The sequence below is a fragment of the Plasmopara halstedii genome, assembly GCF_900000015.1.
Source record: "Plasmopara halstedii genome assembly, contig: Scaffold_816, whole genome shotgun sequence".
Lineage (NCBI taxonomy): Eukaryota > Oomycota > Peronosporomycetes > Peronosporales > Peronosporaceae > Plasmopara > Plasmopara halstedii.
Window position 1 is genome coordinate 284,358 of NW_020187732.1, and position 24,124 is coordinate 308,481.

General features: G+C 45.7%; 5 protein-coding genes across 5 annotated transcripts in view; 3 read left to right on the forward strand and 2 right to left on the reverse strand.

Moving 5' to 3' along the window:
- Positions 1–9: 9 nt before the first annotated feature.
- Positions 10–3,426, forward strand: PHALS_14013 (inactive ubiquitin carboxylterminal hydrolase putati; the record flags this gene model as incomplete). The annotated part of the gene is made up of 6 exons (XM_024729741.1): positions 10–603; positions 672–705; positions 776–862; positions 961–989; positions 1,069–1,203; positions 1,276–3,426. 6 exons carry the CDS (start codon positions 10–12, stop codon positions 3,424–3,426), a joined length of 3,030 nt encoding a protein of 1,009 aa, XP_024580088.1.
- Positions 3,427–3,543: 117 nt separating this feature from the next.
- On the reverse strand, positions 3,544–4,516 carry PHALS_14014 (uncharacterized protein; the record flags this gene model as incomplete). Its single annotated transcript, XM_024729742.1, has 3 exons — positions 3,544–3,705; positions 3,766–3,909; positions 3,986–4,516. 3 exons carry the CDS (start codon positions 4,514–4,516, stop codon positions 3,544–3,546), a joined length of 837 nt encoding a protein of 278 aa, XP_024580089.1.
- An 11,862-nt stretch (positions 4,517–16,378) lies between these two features.
- Positions 16,379–18,859, forward strand: PHALS_14015 (sulfatase-like protein; the record flags this gene model as incomplete). Its single annotated transcript, XM_024729743.1, has 3 exons — positions 16,379–16,393; positions 16,462–16,614; positions 16,739–18,859. The coding sequence occupies 3 exons, from the start codon at positions 16,379–16,381 to the stop codon at positions 18,857–18,859; spliced, it is 2,289 nt and encodes a 762-aa protein (XP_024580090.1).
- A 340-nt stretch (positions 18,860–19,199) lies between these two features.
- Positions 19,200–22,853, reverse strand: PHALS_14016 (trehalose-phosphatase; the record flags this gene model as incomplete). Its single annotated transcript, XM_024729744.1, has 1 exon — positions 19,200–22,853. The coding sequence occupies one exon, from the start codon at positions 22,851–22,853 to the stop codon at positions 19,200–19,202; it is 3,654 nt and encodes a 1,217-aa protein (XP_024580091.1).
- Positions 22,854–23,127: 274 nt separating this feature from the next.
- PHALS_14017 (dead deah box rna) overlaps positions 23,128–24,124 on the forward strand; it is a gene marked incomplete at both ends in the record, with an annotated part of 2,128 nt that continues 1,131 nt past the window's right edge. Inside the window, one exon of the mRNA XM_024729745.1 lies at positions 23,128–24,100. Within this exon, the coding sequence (XP_024580092.1) occupies positions 23,128–24,100 (973 nt within the window). The remainder of the gene's footprint in view (positions 24,101–24,124) is intronic.

Below are 24,124 nucleotides of genomic sequence, written 5' to 3' on the forward strand. Positions count from 1 at the left end.
CAAATTGGAATGGATGCTGCAGGTCGTTGCTACTTTCTTTTGGAAGACGCCGCGACGGTGTCCAACGCAGCCGTATGGGTGTGTCGTTGTTTGATAGAAGGCGGGACAGATTGGGAAACAGTTTGCAACGATCTTGAATCGATTGAAGTGCTAGTTCAGCAATTATCGCTTTCTGTAAATTCGGCGGAGCTGCAGTTATGGCAAGTGTTGTCTCGCGGTGCCCTTAAGAAGCTTTTTCGTCAACAAGAGAAGAATAAAAGAAAGGAGCGCTGGCAACATGACCTTGCTTGCACTGAATTATTTGATTCATCTGAAAAGGCGAAAGATTTGGGCCGACGTTCGCTGCGCAATCGTCAACTAGTCAATTACGCAAAACTTGATGGTTTAGAAGGAGAAGATCTTGTTAAAATCTCAGCTGAGAGTGATTGTGAGGAAGACTTGTCTGATGCTAGTATCGAAAACGATCCTGTAGGTGACACAGACGAAGAATATGATGCTGACAATAACAATCTTCAGCCTCGACGGGCTGGACGTAACAGTGTTGATTCGTTCAAGAGGCGAAGATATGACAGTCATTCCACACATAGAAGAAAGCGGCACTCGGTACGTCATAGCATTGTCTGCAGCTTCTACGCTAGTCAAGTTTCTTAACGTTGTTTTTTTTAATCCAGCCACACGAACGTAGTCAATTGAATCTGCGGCGCAGTATCCGCAATCTTGATCCACTGTAGTCATGAATTGATTGAGCATTCCTGCAAAATCTTCACTGTGCTAGCATTGGACAAAAAGTACGTGACTGGCTTTACGGCTATCACAACTTGTTCCAGCACTGTCGTTAGCACGGATAGGGTTGTTGTGCTGAGTCAGTTAGTTTATATATTTTCACCAATCAGAACTCACTTTGAATTGTAAAACACGTTTAACGACGGGACGGCACTTAGGGCAACTTCTCTGCCTAAGCCCCCACCTCACTACCCTCTTCCTCCACGGTAAATGATTCTCCGAACATGTACTTATATAAGTCTATAACATTTTGTCTCTGTGATTTTGGTGTATGTGATGATCAAGTCAAAGCGGTTGGTCATGCAGCCTCCCGTGCTTGAACCCACTCCGCTGTCCAGCGACAATGGTCCTCTCAAGTCTGCCTTTGGCGATGTAATACACCGTGGATGGCTTAATTTAAAGACACGAAGTATGGTGAACGTACGTCCAAGGCATATGCGCTATTGCATCTTGACTAGTGATACAAGGCAGCTCAGTACGTTCAAATTTCAGCCCAGTACAGATGATTTACAGTCTGGCCTAGTCAAGCCGATGCGATGTTACAAGGTACTTGGTGTCGCACCTTGGGATGGCCGCCGCTTTGCTTTTTTAGTGAGCGTAAAGCAGGTAGATGATCATGCAGACAAGGTATTGGAGATTGATGGAATGACTGCGACTTCATCTAGTGACTGGATTCATCATCTCAGAGTCCTGACGAGTCGTGGGGAGGAAGAGTTACCGTCAAGCACTCAGTCAACACCTTCGCTCGGTGAAACTGATCAGAGCTCGGAGTCACCATCAGATGCTGCCGCGTTATTTGTTACTAGCAAAAAAGAAGCGAATTTGTGGGTCAAAGGAGCATCAGTGCATCGTGGGCTATTAAATGCATCGGGCGAGAATAATTGTTTTTTGAATGTAGTCATTCAAAGTTTTTGGCACTTGACATCTATGCGGCATTTCTTGCTGCATGTGGAGGTAAAAGATGAGTCGCGCTCAGTCGAATCAAATGTGTTACGAGCACTCAAATCGATGCTGATGGAATATGATGATACTTCGAGTGGAGTGCTTCATTCACGCGCTATTCGTAAGGGTTTGAGTGTGCTATACGCGGCGGACAAGAATTTTCAGGAAGGAGCGATGTACGATGCCGAGGAAACACTGCTAGCTTTATTGAATCTGATGCATCAGCAGACAGACGCAACAGAAACTGAAGAGACACAAAAGACAACGATGATGGTTAAGTCGCTAGTTCGGCTCGTAAGTGCTGAAACGTCTGAAGAGAAGCCGCAAGCTGTTTTTGATGATAATAGTATCCCGCATTTGGTCTTTTCACACCAGATTTACGATCGCTATGTATGTGGAAAGTGCAGCCACAGCTCACCGTATAATTTGTACTCAAACCTTGTATATTCTACATATGCGAGCGACTTGTATGCCTGCAAGTACGAATCGACGGAACACATGTTCCGTCGGCTGACAGCTCAAGAGACAGATGTAGCATCAAAGTGTGAGGAAGTGGGCTGTAATGGTAAGCTTGGGAAGGAGCGGGTGATCCACCGTTTTCCCATGGTGTTTGCAGTTTCCATCCTTTGGGCCACGCAGAGTGCAACGAAAGAACAGGTGCAGGGGGTGATGGAAAATATTGGCACCCGTGTAGATTTGGCCAAATGCTTTGATGCTGCGGGACCGGTAATTCGATTCAAGAATGGTGGCTTGCGTACCACGTACCGCTTGCGAGGGTTTGTTTGCTACTACGGGCGCCATTATGTAGCTGTATTTTATAGCACGGCCCACAAGATGTGGTTGCTTTTCGATGATTCGCGGGTACTTGAGATGGGTTGTTGGAGTAATGTCGTATCTGAGTGTTTGAAGGGCCGATTTCAGCCGGTATTGCTGTTTTACGAGCTGCCTGATCACCGAAAAGACTCGTCTGTAGGTATATTTGTAAATGATGGCTCACTGAGTGATGAGCGTCAAAAAAGCTTGTCTATCAGTTCTCAGCCGGGTGACATGATGCCACCGTCGATCAGAGAAGAATCCTCGGATAATGATATGCCATCTTCACGGCGACAAGATGATGGAGAACTGGACAGAGTTGATGAAGAACTAGCGACATTGTCAAGTGGACGGGGAACACATGCGATAACCGAGTTGGAATATAATATCGATGTTGAGCTGGAAGAACTGAGTCGTCGTAGCTCCATATCACAAAACATTACACCCGTTTCAGCGGCTATCGCTATGTGTCCCCGCTCCATCTCTATGAACGCGCCATTAGGTGAAGATGAATACGATGTGCGCTTTGGCGAGGCACTACTGCTTGGATTGTACTTACAGAAGATAGACAACGAGTTGTGCGTGACCAGCTTTCCACGCGGGGCCAATGGTGGCTTATTCAGTGCCGAGAAATGTGGTCAAATCGGTCTTTTTGACACTGTACTGCAGGCGAACGGCCATCCGCTTCAGCATTACCAGGTCGATCGAGCTCTGAAAGTGATCAAAGCTCAAACACGTCCCCTTGTGATTCGATTTCGGAGGTCAAAACGGGTGCAACAGCTACTCGATGTGGGCTTTCCACGTGAGCTTGCAGTCGAGGCATTGCAGAAAAAGAAAGGAGATGTGCAAGCTGCTGCCAATTATTGTTTTGAAAAATCACTATGTTAAGACTTGTGCTTGTATACAATACCGTAAATTGAGTAATTACTATCGTTTCTCATCAAATTATTCTATATTACGAACTCTATATAATAGTAGCCATAAACAGACCTGCAGCAATAACGGTTATCGTAGCCATTCCCACAGACGTCGCCTCCGATGGGGAAGTAGACGAAGTCTTGCTACCTGTTGAATCACCGCAGAAAGTTCCGTTGTAGCCTTGAGAGCACGAGCATCTGCCGTTAGTACCACATGTTCCGTGTCCATTGCACACAACTTCAGAGCTAGCTGAAGCATCACACTGCAAACATTGGTTGCCCTTCGCCCCAACTTCACAAGCGCACTCACCAGTTGTGGTTCCTTTCTCAAAACTGCACATTCCTTTAGTTCCGCATTGCGCAACACTGCTACATTCATTTGAAACCACCGCAAAGCAATGATCGGAAGAATTGTAGCCAGCGTTACATTTGCACTCATAATCCTGAGCAAAATCTACAAGAGGCGAACAAGTTCCTTGGCCGCTGCAAAGTGTATGGGTTGTAACATTCCATCCGCATTGCTCGACTACCGTGTCGGTAATGTTCTTGATGTGACCACCGTTTTGATTGACAAATTTGGCCTTGTCAAGACACTGATAAATGCCATTCACCACGACATAGTCGTTATTGACTGTAAAGTTCCGTTGGTAACATTGAACCGTACCAGTACCATTAGCAGAGCTAATAGATACATCAGTGTCATCATCGACAGTGCCATTACTTCCAGCATGAGAACTTATAGTCACGTTATACATCTCGTCACAATTATCGACCTCGACGAAGGCGCAAATTGGCTGAATGACGCGATACTTTGATGGCCAAGTTGTAAAAGTTGGACAGAGACCAGCGATGCGACCACTACACACTTGAGCACCCGGAATGCACATACTTAGTCGCTCCAGTCCCGCAACACTTGTATCAACGGAGATACAAGCGTAGTTAGATCCATATGTTAAACAGTCTTTGGTCGTCTCACAGCGACCTGGAAATGTGGTTGATTTGGTATCTGCGACTACACTCGCGGTCAGCGTCACCAGTGATAGAAAAGCAACAGACTTCATCGCGACAAGTGGAGAATCAAAGTTGGCGTGACAAGGATGCAGATCTTGAAGTGAAAAGGCTAAATGAAGTAGATTGAGCGGGCCATCGTGGACGTGGGAATGTGCCCACCGCAACGGCCAGACGTATTTCTAGCTTACTGATAATGTATGGTTGAGCTGTAAAAGCAATAAAAAAACGTCGAATTGGGCGTTTCATGGAAGAGCACACGAAAAGGAAAGGTATGTCAAGCATAACTCAGTTCTTGCTCTTTTTGTACTAGTAAGGTGTGAATCATTAGATGAGTAGTTAATTATTATGTAACCACCCATTGCCTGCAGAAGTGCTAAAATGAGCTAACTTTGACACTTCATTGTATTCGAAAACATCTCTGAACGTAATTAAGCAAGTCTGATATGATTCAGACATAGCTTGAAAAGTATTTTTCTCCACAAGATCATGCATTGGAAATTTACGTTATCAAGCAAAGGGTTGATAGAAAAAAATCAACTCTGTATTTGTGAACGTACAGTACAAATTTTTTTGGTCAAACCTGAGAAAACTCTTCAAGTCATGTAATTTAGACCTGACGTCTACAATGTCCACAGCAAAACCAACCTGAAAGAGCCCTTAAGTCCGCGTTCCGAATGATAAAAAATTAAGGCTGAATGTTCGAAATTAAAAAAATTAGAAAAAATCCAACCAAATGTTATGGGCCAGAAGGATATCCAAGCCCGGGCTAAGCCTGCTTGAGCCACTCCAGTATGTTTGTTGGCTCTATGGTTGGGCTCAGCATCAGTAAACGTTCACAAGACCGTAGCCATCACCTTTACACCTTTAGATAAAAAGTTCATGACTGAGATTGACTAGCAAAGAGGAAACCGCGTATACTGTGTCAAAAATCATCCGGTGGAAAGACCTTGACTGCCCGATAGCAGTGGATACCGGTGGAATGCTTAACGCCTTTCAGGATTGTGACTCGTATTTCAACGTGTCCAGTAAACTGTTATGGACTGATATCTGACGTGCTGCGCGCATACTAGTTGGTTGATGTTGATGTTGATGTTAATTGGCCTAAACAGATGCGCAAATTCAGATTACGAACTGCTAATGAACCTTATCCCGACGATCATACAAAGTAACACATTTTAGCACGCTCGCAGCACGAACGAAGTTAGATCAGACGAGAGCCGCTAACTTGCAGTTTTCACTACCGGGTAATGGTGTTCACACCTCAGCTAAAGTTGGCGAAATCCACGCAAGTTTTATTAGTGCTAACGAAAAAGCTGATTATCAAGTTCCTGATGAGTGAGACTTCACCGCAATTGTGACATTTGTGTGGAGCTACTGGTCCCTGATGCCGACTCAGATAACGTTATGTAAAAAATGAGAGAAAATACGACTTCAGCATTTTGACAGAGACTCAAAAGAGCTGAGGACAATCGATCAGATTTTGTTGTCTTTTGTGTAATTGTATGAAATGAAGATTTTCACATCGAGATTGAAAAACAAAACAAGCTACAGAAAGATGTGCTAAAGGCTCGTCTATATGTTTTGCGATGTGTTGGATAGTTTTTAGCGTTTGATAAAACCAGGTCTTCGACCTTAATGTTTTCAGCATTTTTTCTTCCTTTTCCATCTGCATATTCCTTCTGCATGTCGTAGCACTCAGCCATCACATCGCGAACATATCGTAAGACACTCAGTTCAGAAGACATGAAGTCTTTGACTTCTTTACGCATGGTGAGGCTGACATCAGATAGCCGTTTGGCTTTTCCTCCCCCACCAAGCCCTGATCCATGGGGATGACGGCGTCAGCGGGTATGAACCATCTTGCTCAAATGGTTCACAGAGACCACCACACCCGTGTTACCAGCCGAGTCCTTCGGCAGGCCAAACACAAAGTGCATACTCAAGGACTGCTTACAGCCGGAGGGTACCGGTAAACTGACCAGCGGCGCCACCGCATTCGAAGCCTCTGACGCGTCTCACACGTGTGCACATATGTGCTCGTCCACTTGTACAGCTTGGGCCACTAGTAGTGCCAACTCACCGAGCTATACGTCGTCTCACGACCGAGATGACCGCTAAGAAGAGTGTCGTGGGCCTTATAGAAATATACGATATTTCAATTTCTCATCGTGAGGAACCACAATTCGTGGCGTATCCGTTGATCAGTGCTATAATACAGCAAGTCGTTACTCAACGAATATCGGTGCAACCATGCGCTCCATCGCGCCGACAGTTTCTAGTCCGAGTTTCTAAACTCCTTGATCCCGAGTGCCTGTAGCAGCACTACACACATACTATCACCCGCGTATGCGGCGCGGATTAAATCCGTCACTGACGACGTCACCGTCGCGACATGAGCAAGCTCATGATCCGGCTTGCGCGGCAACGATGAGCTCGAGAATTTTACGTTCCTGGATTATAATTCACCACGACGATATATTCTGCGAAGAATGTGGCCATCCTCTGCGAGAAGTGAGGCGACTGAGTCGAAGTGCATTATGACGCATGATCTGTGTAGATCACAAATGACATAGATCCAAGCAGCTGCACCCTGAACTCGACAAGTGCATACTTTCTTGCAAGTAATTGCTTGTCGAGGACTGGGTAGTTCCCCTCCGCAGCCTTAAGCTGGCGGAATTCAAACGCGTTCACCCGATCTCGCCCCTCAACGTCTGCTTGCAGTAGTGCACAGCCGATGGCAAAGTTCGAAGCGTCATAACGACACTAAAAGGACGATCGGAATCTGGCAACACCAATATTGGTGCATAATGGAGGCTGTCTTTGACCCTGTCAAAAGCCTCCTGATGTTCGGCGTCCCAACAATATTCCTTATCCTTCTTAAATTTAGACAATGGCCGTGCCAATTCCACATAATTTGCGCTATATTTGTGCGAGTAGTTGGCGAGACCAAGTCATTTGCGCAAGTCCTTTTGATTTTTGGAACCGGACAGTCCACAATAGCCTTAGCCTATGCAAGATCCGCTGGAAGGCCACGCCTACCAATGGCGCACCCTGAATGGGGATTTCTGCAGCGCCAAAGATGCTCTGATCGGCATTAACATACAGTGTATTCGTGCGCATGCACTCGAGCACCGCTCTCAAATGGACGAAGCGGTTTTCCACACCTGTCCTCCCGTGCCCCGCACGGCAGTGGACGAAGATGTCGTCGAAGTATTCCTGTTCATACAACCGATGGGGCCTGCACAACTACGACTAAATGTTGTTGGAGCATTTGACAGCCTTTGGGGCATCATCAGCCACTCCCAGAGTATCCCACTCGAAGTACTCACCGCTGTCAGCGGAATATCACTTGCTCTAATGAGCAAATGGTAATAGCCATCGACTTAGTTGAGTGCGCTGTAATTTGTACAGCCACCCATATTGTTCTGGAGGACATCCTTTCCAGAAATTGGTGTTTGTGCCAGAATGGTGGCAGCTCGTAGCCTTTTGTTAGCGTGAACGATACGCCACATGCCGTTCGGCTTACGGACACAAAACGTGGGTGTCGAATAAGGAGACTTGATCTCACCCGTCATTCCTGCCTCGTACTTCGCACGTTAATGGCGTCACACTACTACTTGGGCAGAGGCTATTGGAGTTTTTCGCAGAATTTGTTTCCTGAAATCGGGTCGATCTCACGACGCACACCTTGGTCCAGAGGTAGGACCGACGGCGGATTTCTGGAGACGACGCCTTGTAATTCCTTTATCAAAGGATAATACGTATTTGAAGGATCCTCCCGAATCGACGATCTACTTCGTGCAATCAGCACCTTCTTCGTATTCTAGGACAGCTTTATCCAGAAGCGACGACGAGTTAATCTCCTCGTTCGGTCTTATAATGACCACCTCGACTAAATTGCCTGTTTTCAAGGTCTTTAAAGGACATCTCGTACAGCTCAAGAAGAGCATCCACCACAGAAATAGCCTCGAGGGTGACGTCGGCGTCTTTCACTCCTGTCATACTGTTGTCTATGGTCGACACACACTGGGTAAGAGTCGTCGCCCTGCGTCTTGCAGATATCATACAGCTTCGCCGTATCCTCTCTATAGAGGTTTTACGTCTCATCGAGACCAGTGGAAACACGCACTCAGCGTCGTCCAGTGTCCCCACACTCTGCCCCATCGGAGCCTTGATGTTATTAACAACATATGACGAAGAGCTGCTGTTTCCGCAGTAATCTTCCGGTGGATAACGAGCCACTCCTCGCGCGTCACAAGGGTCTCGCTCTCAATGCCTCAGACCTCGTCCGACCATGCCATTCATGGTACGCAGCAACTGCTTCGTAACGTCAGCAGTGATCAGTAATTGACGTACCATTCCACGTGCTCTCGTCATTCATGCCTCGGCCCTTGACCAACCATGCCATTCTTGGCAGCAAATTTTCTAGCACAGAACCTTTCCGACGCGTCATTGGCCACTCATTTGACACCATGGCAGCGACTACTCAAATACTTGAAAAGCGCTCAGTGGGTCACGTGCCACTCCACGTTCAGCCCGCAAGCCACGTTCGAGACTCTTGTCCAATACACCTTCGGTGTTGAACAATTCGGATACTCCGATATCTAGCACATTGACCGCTCCGTTCCAGTGCCCGCGCCAATAGCGCATCTGCTTTCTAGGCATGACTTACCAAAGCTCCACCAGGAGACGTGCGCGTAGCGACCAAGGTCTTTGACCACTAATTAATAAAATTATGGCTCATGGTGTTCCAACCATACCATACCAAGGATAAGGTAATATTTTTCATCCAAGTCTAAGCCTAGACAGCGTTCAACGCTATCGAAGTCAAGGGACTTGACACCGAGGTCCACAGGGAACATCGTCACAGTGACACAAGTCCCCATCGCTAAGCGAACAGTGACGGTGTCACTCAACCGCGCTTCCAGCACTTCAGCATGCAGCTGACCTCCTTCTATCGTGGAGTGTCGAGCGTGATTGCCCGACGCACCAGAATTGATAAAGATTTTCCGTGGCTTATCAAAGCCCTTCACGGTCGCCTTTGCGACCAGGCTTAAATGATCTCAGTCCTTCCCCAGTAGGGTGCCCCGCACCTACGGGTGGTCTCGTTTCCCGTCAAACCAGTTTGGTTAAAAGCGGGACGTCGCTTCGACGAAGCTTTACGCGCCTTGCGCAAGGGACAACCCGTCCGAGGGTGAGGTTTGTCTCCACAGACAAATCACTGTCGGGTATTTGCACGCTGCCCAGCAGCTCGTGGCTCTGCCCTCTCTCTCAGCACAGCTGGGGGCCATCAACTCATTCCCGCTCAACGAGCTATGCAATTGTGCATTTCAACCATGTCGTGCGGACTTAAGGTTGAATTCGGCATCAATACCACATTCCCCGCTTCTTCAAAAGAAGACGGATGCACACGGAATACTTCCTTTCTGTCCACACCAGTGCGGAAGCCCTGCATAAAGACGATCACTGCGACCGCCTCGACGAGAGCATTTGCTGTCCACGAGAGTTCATAACTCTTCGACAAAGTCAACCGACTCTTCTTTACCCTGTCGGGCAGCAAGGAAACGTGATCGCACGTGATATGCCTGATCATGCGGTGAGAACACTCGCAGAAGCTGACGCTTCAGCTTCTTCCAGGAGGATAATGCAGCGAGGCACCGCACGTTAGTGCCCATGAGTCAGAAATAATCATTTGTCGTCGGCAGTGGTGTCATAGACGCCGTCGACGCTGACTGCTTCTGCTGTAAGTGTTCTAGCAGAGCATTTATATAGTTTGAGAACGCCTTTAGGTGCGCGCTTACGGCCTCGGACCCTTGCGCAACGAGGTGCTTCACGCCCTCAGGGCCCCGCAGGAACATCAGCTTATTAAGCCCGTCCTGCATACCCTGGAGCAACAAGGAGTACTTCTCCATCCTCATAGAGGATCAGTCATAACGACTCAGGCGTAGATTGACTAAGAGTGCTACCAAGTGCAGCGGGGCTGCCGTAGCTCGTTGCTTAGAGGAAGCTAAGCTGAGGCCACCAACCTTACGTTCTTTCCAAGAACCAGTACAAATGTAGTGAGTCGCAATCCGTTACTTCTAAGTACTAAAGACTTACCAAGGCAAATGAATACTTCTGTTCAATATATCTAATTGTTTTATTTGCGACAGAGCCGTCAATATCTAAAACTTTAGGTTCCTCTAATTAATAGAGTAATTTCTAATTATTATAGCAAAACCGAATTAATAATTTAATGTGCATTACTAACGGCATTCCTGCCACGTGGTGGCTTTTTGTTACGGTGTAGCCGCACCACTGTGTGTATCATACTTACTGTGTAATTCACATCTTTGTTTGGTCGCACAAGATCGTGCGACCCGCCATTTTTCACCAGGGCACGTGTAACTCCGTTACTGGGGGGGGCAACTACGTAGACGCCTAACGATTGAGTCATCGCGTCTTTTGCTTCAGTAGGAATACATGTTAGTTTATGGACAAAAGTGTTCGTTTGCCTTGGTAAGGCTTTAGTACTCAGAAGTAGCGGTTCTTGGAAAAAACGTAAGGTCGGTGACCTTAGCTTAGCTTCCTCTCAGCAAAGAGCTACGGCAGCTCTCTGCACTCGAATACGCGAGCCTCGTATGAGGCGACAGTTAAGTGTTAATTATGGGTATTCACAATTTGTTTGGGAAGAGTGTAACAGGATTACATGTACCCTTGTATGAAAGGGTGAGTCACACAAGATGGTTTGACCGTACAAAGCTGTGGATTTCACAAGTTGGTGCAATGACACAACGGTGTGGCTACAACGTAACAAGAATCCTCTACGTGGCAGGACTGCCAGTAGTTCTGCATATAAATTAGGTTTTACTATTTAATGACAAAAAAAGCTAAGGTTTGAGATATTGGCGGCTCTGTGCAAACAAAACAATTAAACACAGTGTCAATTCTGAGCGGAAGAGCGTCTTTACCTCGTTAATGGGTTTAAAGTAATCTGGACGTAGCGGGTTGCGATCCCCTACACTCCTACTCGTTCTTGTATAAAATGTATGTTCGGTGACCCTAGCTTGGCTTCCTCTAAGCAAAGAGCCACGGCAGCCTCGCTGCACAAGCTGTCCGTCGAGCGACTCCTGCTGTATTGCGGCATGCACTGAGATAAGAAATAGTTGTATAAACACGCTGGAAACATATCAGATCAGGCGATTTGTGAGTTCAAAACTTATCTTTAACGAGTTTAAACCGCAGCACAGGTTCATTCTTTATTGTACGTCGTACGGATAGCATTGTTCATCCGAACATCTTCATCGTGACATGATTTTACACATGATCTACGGAACGCGAAAGCTCATCCGCTATTCAATCGATTATGCTTGACGCTGAAGATATTATCGCCCATAAAGTAAATACCTTGCCATTTTCTGAGAATTTATCGACGACAATGTCGTTGTGCGCAGTGACGCATGGTCTGTACACCTCAGAAAAGACTTTAAGTCAAACAACTTCATCTCGATTTGACGGGAGACAACTCAATGGCAAAACGATATTTGTTGTGAACCAGATAACTGTTCCTGCAACGTTTAGCTGGCGAGATTCGGACGTAAAAACGTTTTTTCATTGGCGTCATCTAAAATCCTGCATGGTCGCTGCTTTTATCGCACCCCAACTATATCTAACATCCGTTTTCGAATATTATTGAAAGCTGTGCCATAGGGCACAGTTTGCTTCACATCTGTGCAAATTGCTGCCGGTCACTTTCGTAAACGCTTTTGGAAAATAAGCCAGGTCAATAAACTCTGGCTTTGAATTATGCAAACTCTGCCCAAAGACAACGCTTGATAAGAAATTCTAAAAATATGGAATCTCGTTGGCGCCTCCGACACATTGGCAAGTAGAGTATGCTTTGAAAACTTTGTATTTGACGTCGGCGTCGATATCCAATTTCCTTGATCTGCATAAACAAGAAGTAAATATTGTCGAAATAGTATGTGGGTATGCACCAATGATGAATTACTTACTTCACTACGAATATAGTAAAGATGCACTAGTGTTGAAGTATTTATGTGCTATTGGCTTGACACAAATGTGTGTTTGTGTGAAGTCATTATATGAATCACCACGTTTATTCACAAATTATGACTTAGTCTAAACTATTTCTCAAAGCCAAAAACAGCTAATATTCTTGCAACATATCCATGTTTCAAATCGCACTTACAAAGCATTACTACTTAAAGCCTGATTTAGGATAGTAACCACACTGAGTTGTGAAGACCGATTTTTGTTGTGAAAAAATGAGGTAGACTTTATCTCTAAAATTTTTCAAAATCAACTCTAAATGAGTTTCTAGATCAGAAAGCTACGTAAAGGGGGCCGACCACGTTTTCTTCATTCATGTACTGTGAGTATCTATGCCATATCATTTGGCACTATCACTCTTCAAAGTGATTTTCCCTCCACATCGGTAAAAGCTGGCACGGTGCATCCTGCACTGGGGAAGCAGCGTCAACCACAGTAACCGTGTCGCCACGACAACAGGGAGTCTGGTCATAAACACAGCCAGCCACTATTGCTGTGGAAATAGTGATCGACGTGACTACCGATCGAGCAAACGATGTTTATTTCGATGATTGCAATAAATTTTACGAAGAGCGCCGTGATGTTGTGTTGCAGGGACCGTAATTTAGTTTGGCCACGAAAAGCATTGCATCCCTATAATCCATCTGGATGATCGATTTTGGATGTATGCGTATGGTTCTCGACGATATCCAAAAGTTATCGGTTCTACTAAATACCCGTTAATGGAAATGGCAAAGTTAGGCTGAAGTCACTGACTTAAAAAGCACCATATAGGTGCTATGTGATGCAGGCTCCCAGCTTCTACACCCCGGTAGCTTTTAGCATGATTACTTGCTTTAGCTACGATCGCAAGCAATGCGCTGTGACGCGTATTTCACGATCAACACAGTTAAGGCAACCCATGCTGGCCTAAACAACATCAAGATCGAATCAGTCACTTCAGGTAAGCAATGCTCAAAATTGCTTTAACACAAAAGACTGGGTCGTTCTAGCGTACGCATAAGCAAGTTTTATCAGAAACCAAGCCATCAGTTATCTAAGCAATGAGTCATTTCTCGACGTCAATGCACAATTCTTCTGTAGTGCGTGCTCTCTATTCCAACTTAATAAGAGTCAATACATTTTTTACTGAAAGTGCATGGCCTAACGCCCTAGCTCAGTCTTCCTAGATATTTATTTATTTTCATCGATAATCTCTTGGTCTACATCACCATGTACCCGATCACGAACAGAAGCAAAGGAGGCTTAGAAGAATAGAAGTCCGTACAATCATTTATAACGGCATCAATATACGCGTCCTGCTGGGATCTGTGAATTTCAATTTCTGGAAGCAGACAATGCAGAGAACAAGTATGAAGAATTCGACCAAAATTTTCATGGAATGAGGAACACATGCGCAGTTGAGGTGCATGCACCACTCGAGAAAACGAGGTCGCCCAGCGAGAATTATCGATCGCACTCAAGTTCTACCGTTTGATGGCATTTTTGTAGACTGCGTATGTTATTGCACTATTTTGATCAACATGACTTCCACGGCCGTGCACCTTATAACCATCCACAGACTTTCTCAGAATATTTGGACGTAGTGCCTACGTGCATAATCCTGAACAATTTCGCGATATACTTGGCGCACGAGCACCATTTTACAATACGTAGGTGTTTTAAAGCATAAGTCGTATGGCATGATCAACAGCCGTGCTATAACTTTCAAAGAGAGCATATTTCTTCATCGAACAGATGTAACAAACTTTGAGCATTCACCACTTGTGCAACAAAGCGATGTGTAAACAAATTATAGAGAGCCCTGACCTGCACCGAAACTTTCTACAATACTGCCCGACTTAGGAAGTTATTTGAACGTACGCAGTACTGCTTTGGACGGAGACGACAACTGATCCTCCGATATCTCCTACGCCTTCAAGCTTATCTTAACTCTGTCGACATGGAAGTAACCTCCAGTTCATGCTCGATCTAACCCAGGAACTGCTCAAAGTGCGATGTCTGAACTGAACTTGTAATAAGGCTATTTGACATACTCCTCGGCAGGAACGATTCTTTCGTATATTTAACAATTTCCAAGCATAAACATGCAGTGAGGCTGTCATCTTCCTATCCTGGTATTTTGCATCACAGCGTCAGTGGACCTGTAATAGGTCTTTGATTCAGGTGTCCCTGGTCACGTCTGCTACCAGCCGCAGGACGGAATCCATTTTTGTTGAACAGACGTTGCAAGGAGCATGGAGAGGATAAAACGCGCAGTTTACGACTCGCAGAGGATATAGGATGGAAGAAGAGGGGCACTGATCTCGCGTCAGTTAGTATGCGCACTACAAACAATGTTGCTTTGTCGGCTAGCTACTAATCGTTGTGGTACTCTTTTTACACTTTGCGTCTTATACTAGTGAGTACGTTGGCAGCTTTTGTAACTCAAAGGAGCTACAATTATTGCTTCTGCCGCGAGAGTCGACCAGGGCATTTTGAAACGAGTGAAGTACATTTTGGGGCGTTGGTGGTGGTAATGGAATGATAAAGGAGGGCTCATAGCGATCACTGATGACTTAAAGCAACTGCTCGGAAGTGTTGCTTCTCATGGTGGATATCATCTCCTCGGATAAGTCACAGAATGTGCGTCACGCATCAGTTCTCCCGGTGTCGTCGGTCGTTGCAGTAGTGGAACCCTGAATATACTTCAAGGAAGCATCTCGATGTTTAGGTTGTAGGGTCATTTGAGGACAGAAGAAGATTGCTCAGTGTCGAGCCTTACGTTTTGACTACACGGTACAAACGCGCTACGAACTTCATCCCTATGTAATTTAATTGTGAGATACTACAAGTGTGAGAATTGTAGTACGCTTCAATTGTAAGAATGTGAACCTCGAATCTTATTTGAAGATGATGACTTCACATGCATACGTTGAGCCTATACTTTCAACATGACGAAAGAGAAATGTAATTGTGTTAATGATACTGTTGCCCATAACCATGTAATAAAAGTGTCAAATTTATAATAGCGATCAATTCGTCGCTCTGTTCACCAGAAAACCTGGGTATGTACCGACATTTCTACTACTCGATTCATAATCGCTTCAACCCTCTACAGTGGAATCGCAGAATTTTCTGCCAGCCCTATGCGAAGAATAACAAATCCACGCTCACGCACTGTAAAGCATGAAGATTCAGTTAATGGCGTCACCATATGCTCCTGTAAAAGCTATTTTGAGTTTTTTCTGCCATGAACTCGCTCTCTCAACGACTCAAAGCACATCTTTGGACAGAATCTGCTTTCGTTGCTCAAGAATATTAAGTCATTAGGAATTGAGTGATCTTCTGTATGTGAGCCGAGAGCGTTGCACAATAAACACACGTGTCATAAGGACATTTTCTTCTTGTTTAGCGCTATTTGAAGACTAAAACGCCTTCATGAAACTGGTATCGGTCATTACAACTGGACACTATCGGTTGCGACACGACAATTAGAAGATGATGTGAGGATCTTATCGCGACCATCCAGCGTTATCGCACATTGTGGATCCAATGTTTTATGTACGGCATGTAACTCAAAGAAATACATACCGTTCAAACGACTTGAAGACCCATCACCGAGAACATTCAAATAAAATGTTGGTGTAAGGATTAACAAAAGATGTAAAGCATTAAGACCGTATGTTCGGCTAGCAGAAAAAAAGGCGAGTACAGTATAGAATAGCAGATTACGACGACCCAATGTGTGAAAAGAAGAAAGAGGGATAGTCGCATCAATTACTATTAGATGAAACAGAAAATACAATAGAGCTATACCCAGTTTGTAAATCTGTTTATTCTGCCACGTGTTGTAGTTGCAGCTTTCAGTTCTCTATCTCATGGTTACCGAGCATGTGTGTATATCTGGTCGTCGACTTTCAGACCCTCCCGTTCTTACTGATGGTGTTTGTTGGAAGCGCAGCTCGATATCAGAGAAAGGTCCATCAAATCAAGCTCGTCAGATGATCAAAAAAATATTTCATCGCCCATGGTTTGGATGGTTCTTCGTGTACGCATTTATGCTCTTTTGCTTCTTTGCGAGTCGATGCGTTACTCTCAAGACATTGGCAATGATGTACGGGAGTCCACAAGACTATACCACAAGTTATAAGGTTACTGCATTGGGTCTCGGATTCATCGAGGATTTTGTCTGCACGACTTACTTCGTGTGTGCATTGTATGTCTTCGACATGCTGAAGGTCACTTTCATCGCGCAATTAAAACCTCAGATGAATTCAAGAATTGTGCGAGTTGTCACATACTCTGCAACGTTCACAGTATCGTGGAGTCTCTTCGTTGCTGTAGTTGCACCTGTTGCTGCCGACTTGTTACTTATACTAAACCAACAAATGCGCTTTACTTTTGAACTCTTGGGTACAGCAATAAGGGAAAGACGGGATCTCAGTCAAGTTCCAATGTCGCCCGAAGATCTTTATCGATGTTACGTGGTTGCTGCCTTTTTGTTTATTAATGCTACGATATTTGCGCTTGTAAGAACGATGGCGAGTTGGACGGACCTCAGTTCCTGGACTCCGATACACCTGATGGCAAATCCTGCCAGTGGTGTCACACGAAATACTACATGGAATTTCATCAATCGGTCAGAATACAATGAAATTCCTCTTGAAGAAGGCATGATTTCGCAAGACCAAAATGTCGGTTTGATGAATAAACATCCTGCTCACGAGATGATTCAAATCTCGGCTTTCCTCGTTTGTCTCGTTGTCGTGTCAATAGGTCTTGTCGTAGTGTGCTGTGAGTGCTCGCCTTTAATGGCTTTCTCGGCGCTTAACGTTACGCTAAATGAGCTGTTTGGGCAGGCTCTTCAGCCGCCCCAGGCACTTTCTACATTCGCTGATGCAAACAACCGGCCACTGATAGAAAATTATATTCACCCCACCGAAAAATATGAGGTGTTTGGAAACGACACCCTCTACCGACTTACTACAGGATATCGTGGGGAGCTTGCGTTTGACGTTGAAATATCGAAAGACAGTCCTCCGAACGTTCTTCTTATCAGCGTTGAATCTTTTCGCTTTCGAGATTCACGATACTTTGTCGGACAAAACGACCCCTCTCAATTGTTCAAGAAAACTAATCTTACCGTTACGCCGAACTTTGACAGGTGGGCAAAGCGTGGCGTGGCTATTCGAAATTTTTGGACGAGCAATCCTACAAGTCGCTCTATTGAGAGCGTGTTGTTTGGGCAGATACCGTATGATAATGCCGTAAGAACTGGTCTCACTGACGGCAAACCGGGCACAAAGCTTTCTGGCTTACCTCAGTTGTTTAAAGCTAAGGGATACGAAACTTTTTTCACAACCGGATCAACCATTGCCCATGACAATTGGGATAAATTCCTTCCGTCCCACGGGTTTGATTCAGTTTGGAATTACAATCACATCAAGAAGCTGGCTAAAAAAAATCTAAATATCACTAGCAAGGACTGGAAAGGCAACTCCCATCGAGGGTTTCATTGGGGGGCTCATGACGACGTGAGTTTTAAAATTCTTGGGGACTTACTCGTCAACAAGATTGCCACGCAAAAGGAACGCGAGCAGAAAGGTAACCCAAAGAAGCCGCTTTTTATCACGCATTGTACCATCACCACCCATTGGCCCTTCGATTCAGTGCCAAAGTGGTTTACAGAATCGAAGAAACCTGACTTTTCTTCCTTGTACAAGGGAGAAAAAAATTCAGCCAGACTTCAGAGGTATCTCGAAGCTCGATATTTTACCGACATGGAATTGGGAAAGTTTCTGGACCGCATGGATCGAAAGGGTATCTTAAATGACACTATAGTGGTCATTTATGGCGATCATGGCCAATCCCCTGAAAATGACATAATCTACACTGACGAAGAAGCCCTCACACGAGTACCCGGCCTCATTCTTGCAGAGGGACGTCTTGGAAAGTACGCGGGTCTAAAGATTGAAGACGTTGCAGAGCACTATGATATCCTGAATACTTTGGCGGATATTACAGGGTTGCCTGAAGGAGGATTCGTCCAGGATGGCGTTGGTCGCTCTTTAAAGCGCAAAGTTCCTTTCGGCGAGCGTGTAGTCTTCAGTAACGTCCCCGGTCACAAAATGTCCGTGGTGCGCGGCAATTACCGTTTGAGCTACGATGGGATTACTGATGCAATGTTTCTGCACAATACCGAGTCTGATCATTCGCTGAGCACCAATTTAGTTCCCGACTTATTGCCTGAAGAACTGGCAGACTGGAAAGCTTGGCGGGAGAAGGGACGTTATATCTCGTCATATTATAAGACACGATGGGAAAAAAACTGCTTGCTTGCTGTCGATTGTGATGAATGAAATTAAGTGTAACTTCGCATGTAGACTGACGTATTGTAATAATGTACCACGTTTCCTTCTGAGCTCAGCTGGCAATTTAAATTATGATTAATAAGTCGAGTCACATCAAGGTTTCAAGAGAAAGAACCAGCTGATGGAAACTCGGTAAATTGCCACACGATAGATACGTTGCAAATACTACCACCGAAATCTAGGGCTCTACTTCTTTCGTCACGCTTGCGTTTCACATGAAGCATTTCTTACGATGCTAGCTACTACCATCTTCGAATCCTTACCACTTCGCCGAGGATTTCTGAAAGCAAAAATCCATGAGAAGACAAATCTTGAAAGTCATGATGAATCACCGCACCTCGCCTGTTGCTTTGCCCAGTGCTTGGAAAAGCAGCTCGACCTCGTCCACGTTGTTGACATACAAATGTGCGTTACTGGGTTTTTTGCCTACTGTGCATGTGAAAACGTGGTGAAGTGGACCATCGTCCGTAGCAGTAACGTGATCCTCATAAGTACCAGCGGTACGTCCGTGCACACTCTCCTCGGTGCGCTCTGCATAATAGTCGTAAATTGCCTTGAACATGCTTTCATCTGTCGTGTCGTCTCCAATACAAAAGAGAAAATCTGGATGACTGTGACCAGTCGTCACGTCTTGCGTTAAGATCTGACGGGCCACAATACCCTTGTTTAGCCCCTCAGGCACGATTTCCAACAAGCCTTTTTTACGAATCAAAGTAACTGGAAGATCACGGATAACTTCTTCCAAGTCACTTTGCAATGAATTAGCTTGCAACAGTCCCCATTCCGGATCTGTAGAGCGAAAATTCCATGCAATACTTTGTTGTGCATATCGTAGGACGCTGCCATTTGTACGTGTACAATAGACTTTTAAAATCGGATCAACCACCTCTCGAACTGGACGCCAGTCAAGCTTAAAATTGGGTTGGTGCCAGCGGCGTTCGATGGAATTGCCACTATCCTGCATCATCACGTCATCTGTATCATCACCGCCTGTTGATTGCGCCCATGAGTACCACGCGCCGTTGTCAGACACCAGACCAAGGCCAGGAATGTGTCCAAGAGACGCAGCTAGAGTTGCTTTAGTCACGCCGCTCACGACAAAAATTGAATTGCGTGAGTCGCTAGACAAATTCTTCAAAGCGTCCATCATGGTAGAAGACGGTCGTTTACCTGTCACGGCAGTAAAATCCTTTTTAACGTACATGGCAATGTTTTCGCGAGCAACAACGGTGCCGCCATAACCAAGCAAAAACATACGTCGATTGGACTGCATATAGGCCTCGATGACTTTGTCAATGTTCAGTTGCTTGAAGTCCAGTCGATCTCCCACTCGCACAACGTGAGATCGGCCTATTTCTGTGTCCATGTATTCCATATTTGTGAGTTCTTCGTCTCCTGCTGAGTTCTCTGTTGCCTCTTGAAGAACAGACAGCACTTGCTTTGTCCAATTGGCGGCTGGCTGATTCGTAATATACGGTAAATCTCTCGCACGACGACCAAGTCGTTCTTCATTACTCATTGTCAACGCGTTGTCCAACGAGTTCACAAGCCCTGTGATATTCCACGGATTTACGCGCACAGCACCGTTTAGAACACAACAGCACGCTGAGAATTCGCTTAAAATGACAACGCCCGGTCGATCAGTCGAATTTACACCCTTTGCAAACACGAATTCGAGTGGTTTGAGGTTCAGTCCTTCGCGAATAGATGTTACCATCAAAATATCGCTGGCAAGCCACAGCGCCACACGTTCCTCTATCGTAAGTGGTGAGGACGACTCCTCGTAGTCTATACACCCTGGGCCGTGAGCCTTAGTAATTCGCTTCACCAACTTGCTAATTTCGTTGCTACTGTAGTTTTGATCACCCAATCTCGTTTGCGTCAATGTCGCACGTTCTACAAAAACAAGCTTATCTTTCCAAGACGGGCAGTTGCTAAAAAACTGTTCAAACGCCAGCATCTTAAGTGGAATACCACTCAGTCTTTGACAAACATCGACACCGGCGATAAGTACTTTGCCTGCGTGCTTATCCCGCAATTTGCGAGCAGCTTCTTGCACGTCCGGATCATTTAGAACTTTCCGTATAAGCGTCGTTTCGATACCCACATGACTTATTGTAATGACCACATTACGGCCATGATAGTCCACCCCAAGATTGCCACCGCGTCGAGATTGGTAGGTTAGTCCTAAAAACCGCTTGCAGGCATTTAGAAAGTGACGCGCATGATCAAACGAGTGGAACCCAACAACATCTACGTCCAGCACGCCTTCTAGCAATTGCGTACCATGAGAAAGTTCGCGAAAGACCTCAGAGGTAGGGAATGGCACGTGCAAAAAGAAGACCATATTCGGCCGTTTGCGTTTTGCGATCCCACACATATTCGCAAGGTATGACGGGAACAATAGTAAATGGTAGTCGTGCACCCACACCGTATCATTCTCCTTGCATAGCTCACCTACTCGCTTTGCCAGCAACCTGTTTACTTCCTGATACGCATCCCACCACTCTCCATTATTACGTTCTTCTTTCCATTCAATTACTTCGGCACGGTCCCAGATTGAATAGTAAATGTCCAAAATATCTACATTGTGAAACATGGGCCATAATTTACTCTTGCAGTATCCACCGTGGTGGTTTGCAGCTAGTTGGCGGTCAATGAATACTGGAATGCAGCTCATATCGGCCAAAATTGCTGTAATTTCAGTTTTGTCATCCTCTGAAAGCTCCTCGAGGTCGCTTCGCGCGTGATACGTGACACATCCAATCCACGTCGTATTCACACTTTCTGCAATACTATTGTCACTTCTAGAAATTAAACTGTCACGATTCCAAGTAGCAGTCCATGATCCATCATCCGTCGATTTAGTCAGTTTGACTGGTAGATGGTAACACACTAAAAACAGCATGGCATCTGGCGATGGACGGTAACTGGATGGAATGTATCGTTTATATCGGCTCTGCAACTTTATAGATTGACGAAATCTTTGACTGGGTGAACCTGCTACGCTGCTGTGTGGAGATCTTGCGTCTACCATATCCTTCTCGTCCAGAGCTCTAACTGCCACTGTGGCTTCCATTCCTTTTAAATTTTCGTCCACAGTAGCTGAAATGTCTTTCAACACGTTATCCTGTAACTTTGCAGAACTTTCGTCTCTTCGCCGCTCGTAAACCAGTGAGCGTTCGATGCGCTCGCCAGTTGGAAGAAGCTCCATGTCTTGAGTGTAGTTTCCATACTCCTCCACTACAAGCATTTCGCGTCCTTCGGGGATTAATACTCTCTCATGTTCAATCTGTTCCCAAGAGCTGAAAACTCCACCTGAAAAGAGCGCGTACATGTACTGATGCGGTACGCCTTGCGGCAATATCATGGGCTTGACTGTCCTCCAGTATGGGTATTCGTCAGGCGTCGTGACAAGTGTCATACTCTCGTTTGGATTAAAGTGTCCCATAATAAAGGACGAGCCAGAGCAGTGCACTGTCTCGCCCAAACGACTTGGTGCCTTGACTTTAAGATATACGCGTGTGTAAATTCCCGTGTTTACATCACCCGATGCACCATCCGTAGACGATGTTGACGACTTCCAGCTGGCTGAATGAGACAATTCGTCGGTTGATATCCCAGATCGTCCACCGGAAGATGCTGGACCGCTCACTTCCACGGACGCAGAGCTATCATTAGCTGCGCGACCACGTTTATCGGGTCGAAAGGACGTGGGCAGTGGCGGGCGCTTGCCATCGTTGACACCTCCTGATGGCCACGTAGCCGAGCTATCACTCAGCGAAAAGTCCGCCATGAGGAATGGGGGGGTCTGTTGATAAAAAGTAGAATACACCAAATATACACAACTGTTTGTTGTAGGTGGACCACTTTTACATTCAATGTGTGGAATACACCACACGGGTGTTTCCAACCAATCGTTTGCTGGTTGGGCTCGAACTTGATTGGAGCTCACTGCATCTCTTGACGTCAGGTCAAGCATGTCGCTCAACGACACGAAACCTAAGCTAACGAAGGAAGAGAAGGCTGCGAAAAAGCTTGCTAAGATGGCTAAAAAAATAGCTAAAGAACAAGCGCGAGAAAGGAAGAATGAAAACTCTCATTCGAGTTTGAAAAAGGAGAAGAAGGTGAAGAAGGAGAAGAAGGAGAAGAAGCAAAAGAAGGAGAAGAAGGAAAAAAAGAGCAAAAAGCGGCACCGCGAAAGCGACTTGGAGACTGACGAAACGGATTTAGCTGATGAAACGGGTGAGAGTGAGATGGAGGTTCCTTTAGCTAAGAAAATGAAGAGCGAAAATGCTACTCACGTTGGAGGCGAGGAGAACCCTTCACTTGATAGCTTTCGCATCTGCGATGAAACCAAGAAGAATCTTAAGGCCCGAGGTATTCACACTCTCTTTCCTATCCAAGCTATGACATTTGACAAAATTATGGATGGGAATGACATCATGGGTCGCGCACGCACGGGTATGGGAAAAACACTGGCTTTTGCTCTGCCTGTTATTGAGCTTTTGCTAAAGGATAAGCGCCCGCGTGCTCGTGGCCGTGCTCCTCGTGTCATTTGTATGGCTCCCACTCGCGAGCTGGCTAAACAAGTGGCTTCGGAGTTTGAACTTACGGGACCATCACTCAGTACGGTGTGCATTTACGGTGGTGCCTCGTACCAGTCACAGAACAACGCATTTCGAAGCGGTGTAGATATTTTAGTGGGTACAACTGGTCGTGTGATTGACCACATTGACCGTGGTAACTTGCGTTTGCACAATTGCGAGTTCCTCATACTTGATGAAGCTGACACTATGCTAGAAATGGGGTTTCGTGAGGACGTGCAGAAGGTCTTCACTGCTATGGAAATGGTACAGAACGAGAGGACAGGCAAGCGTCAGATGCTTTTGTTCTCTGCAACGATTCCAAGGTGGGTGAAAGATGTGGCTGACAAGTACATGAAAAAAGCCGAGTACGTGAATCTTGTCAAAGACTCGGATGATCAGGCATCCACAGATGTACAACATATTGCCATTCCATGTCATTGGCAAGGACGCCCGACATTGCTCGCAAACTTGCTTGGTGTCTACGCCAAAAAGGACTCACGCACAATAATCTTTGCTGAAACAAAAAAAGATTGTAATGAGCTTGCAGTGCATCCCGAGATCAAGACGGAGTGCCAAGTGCTGCATGGTGACATTGCTCAAGAGCAGCGCGAAACAACCATGAAAGCGTTTCGCGAGGGTCGTTTGCGATTGCTGATAGCCACGG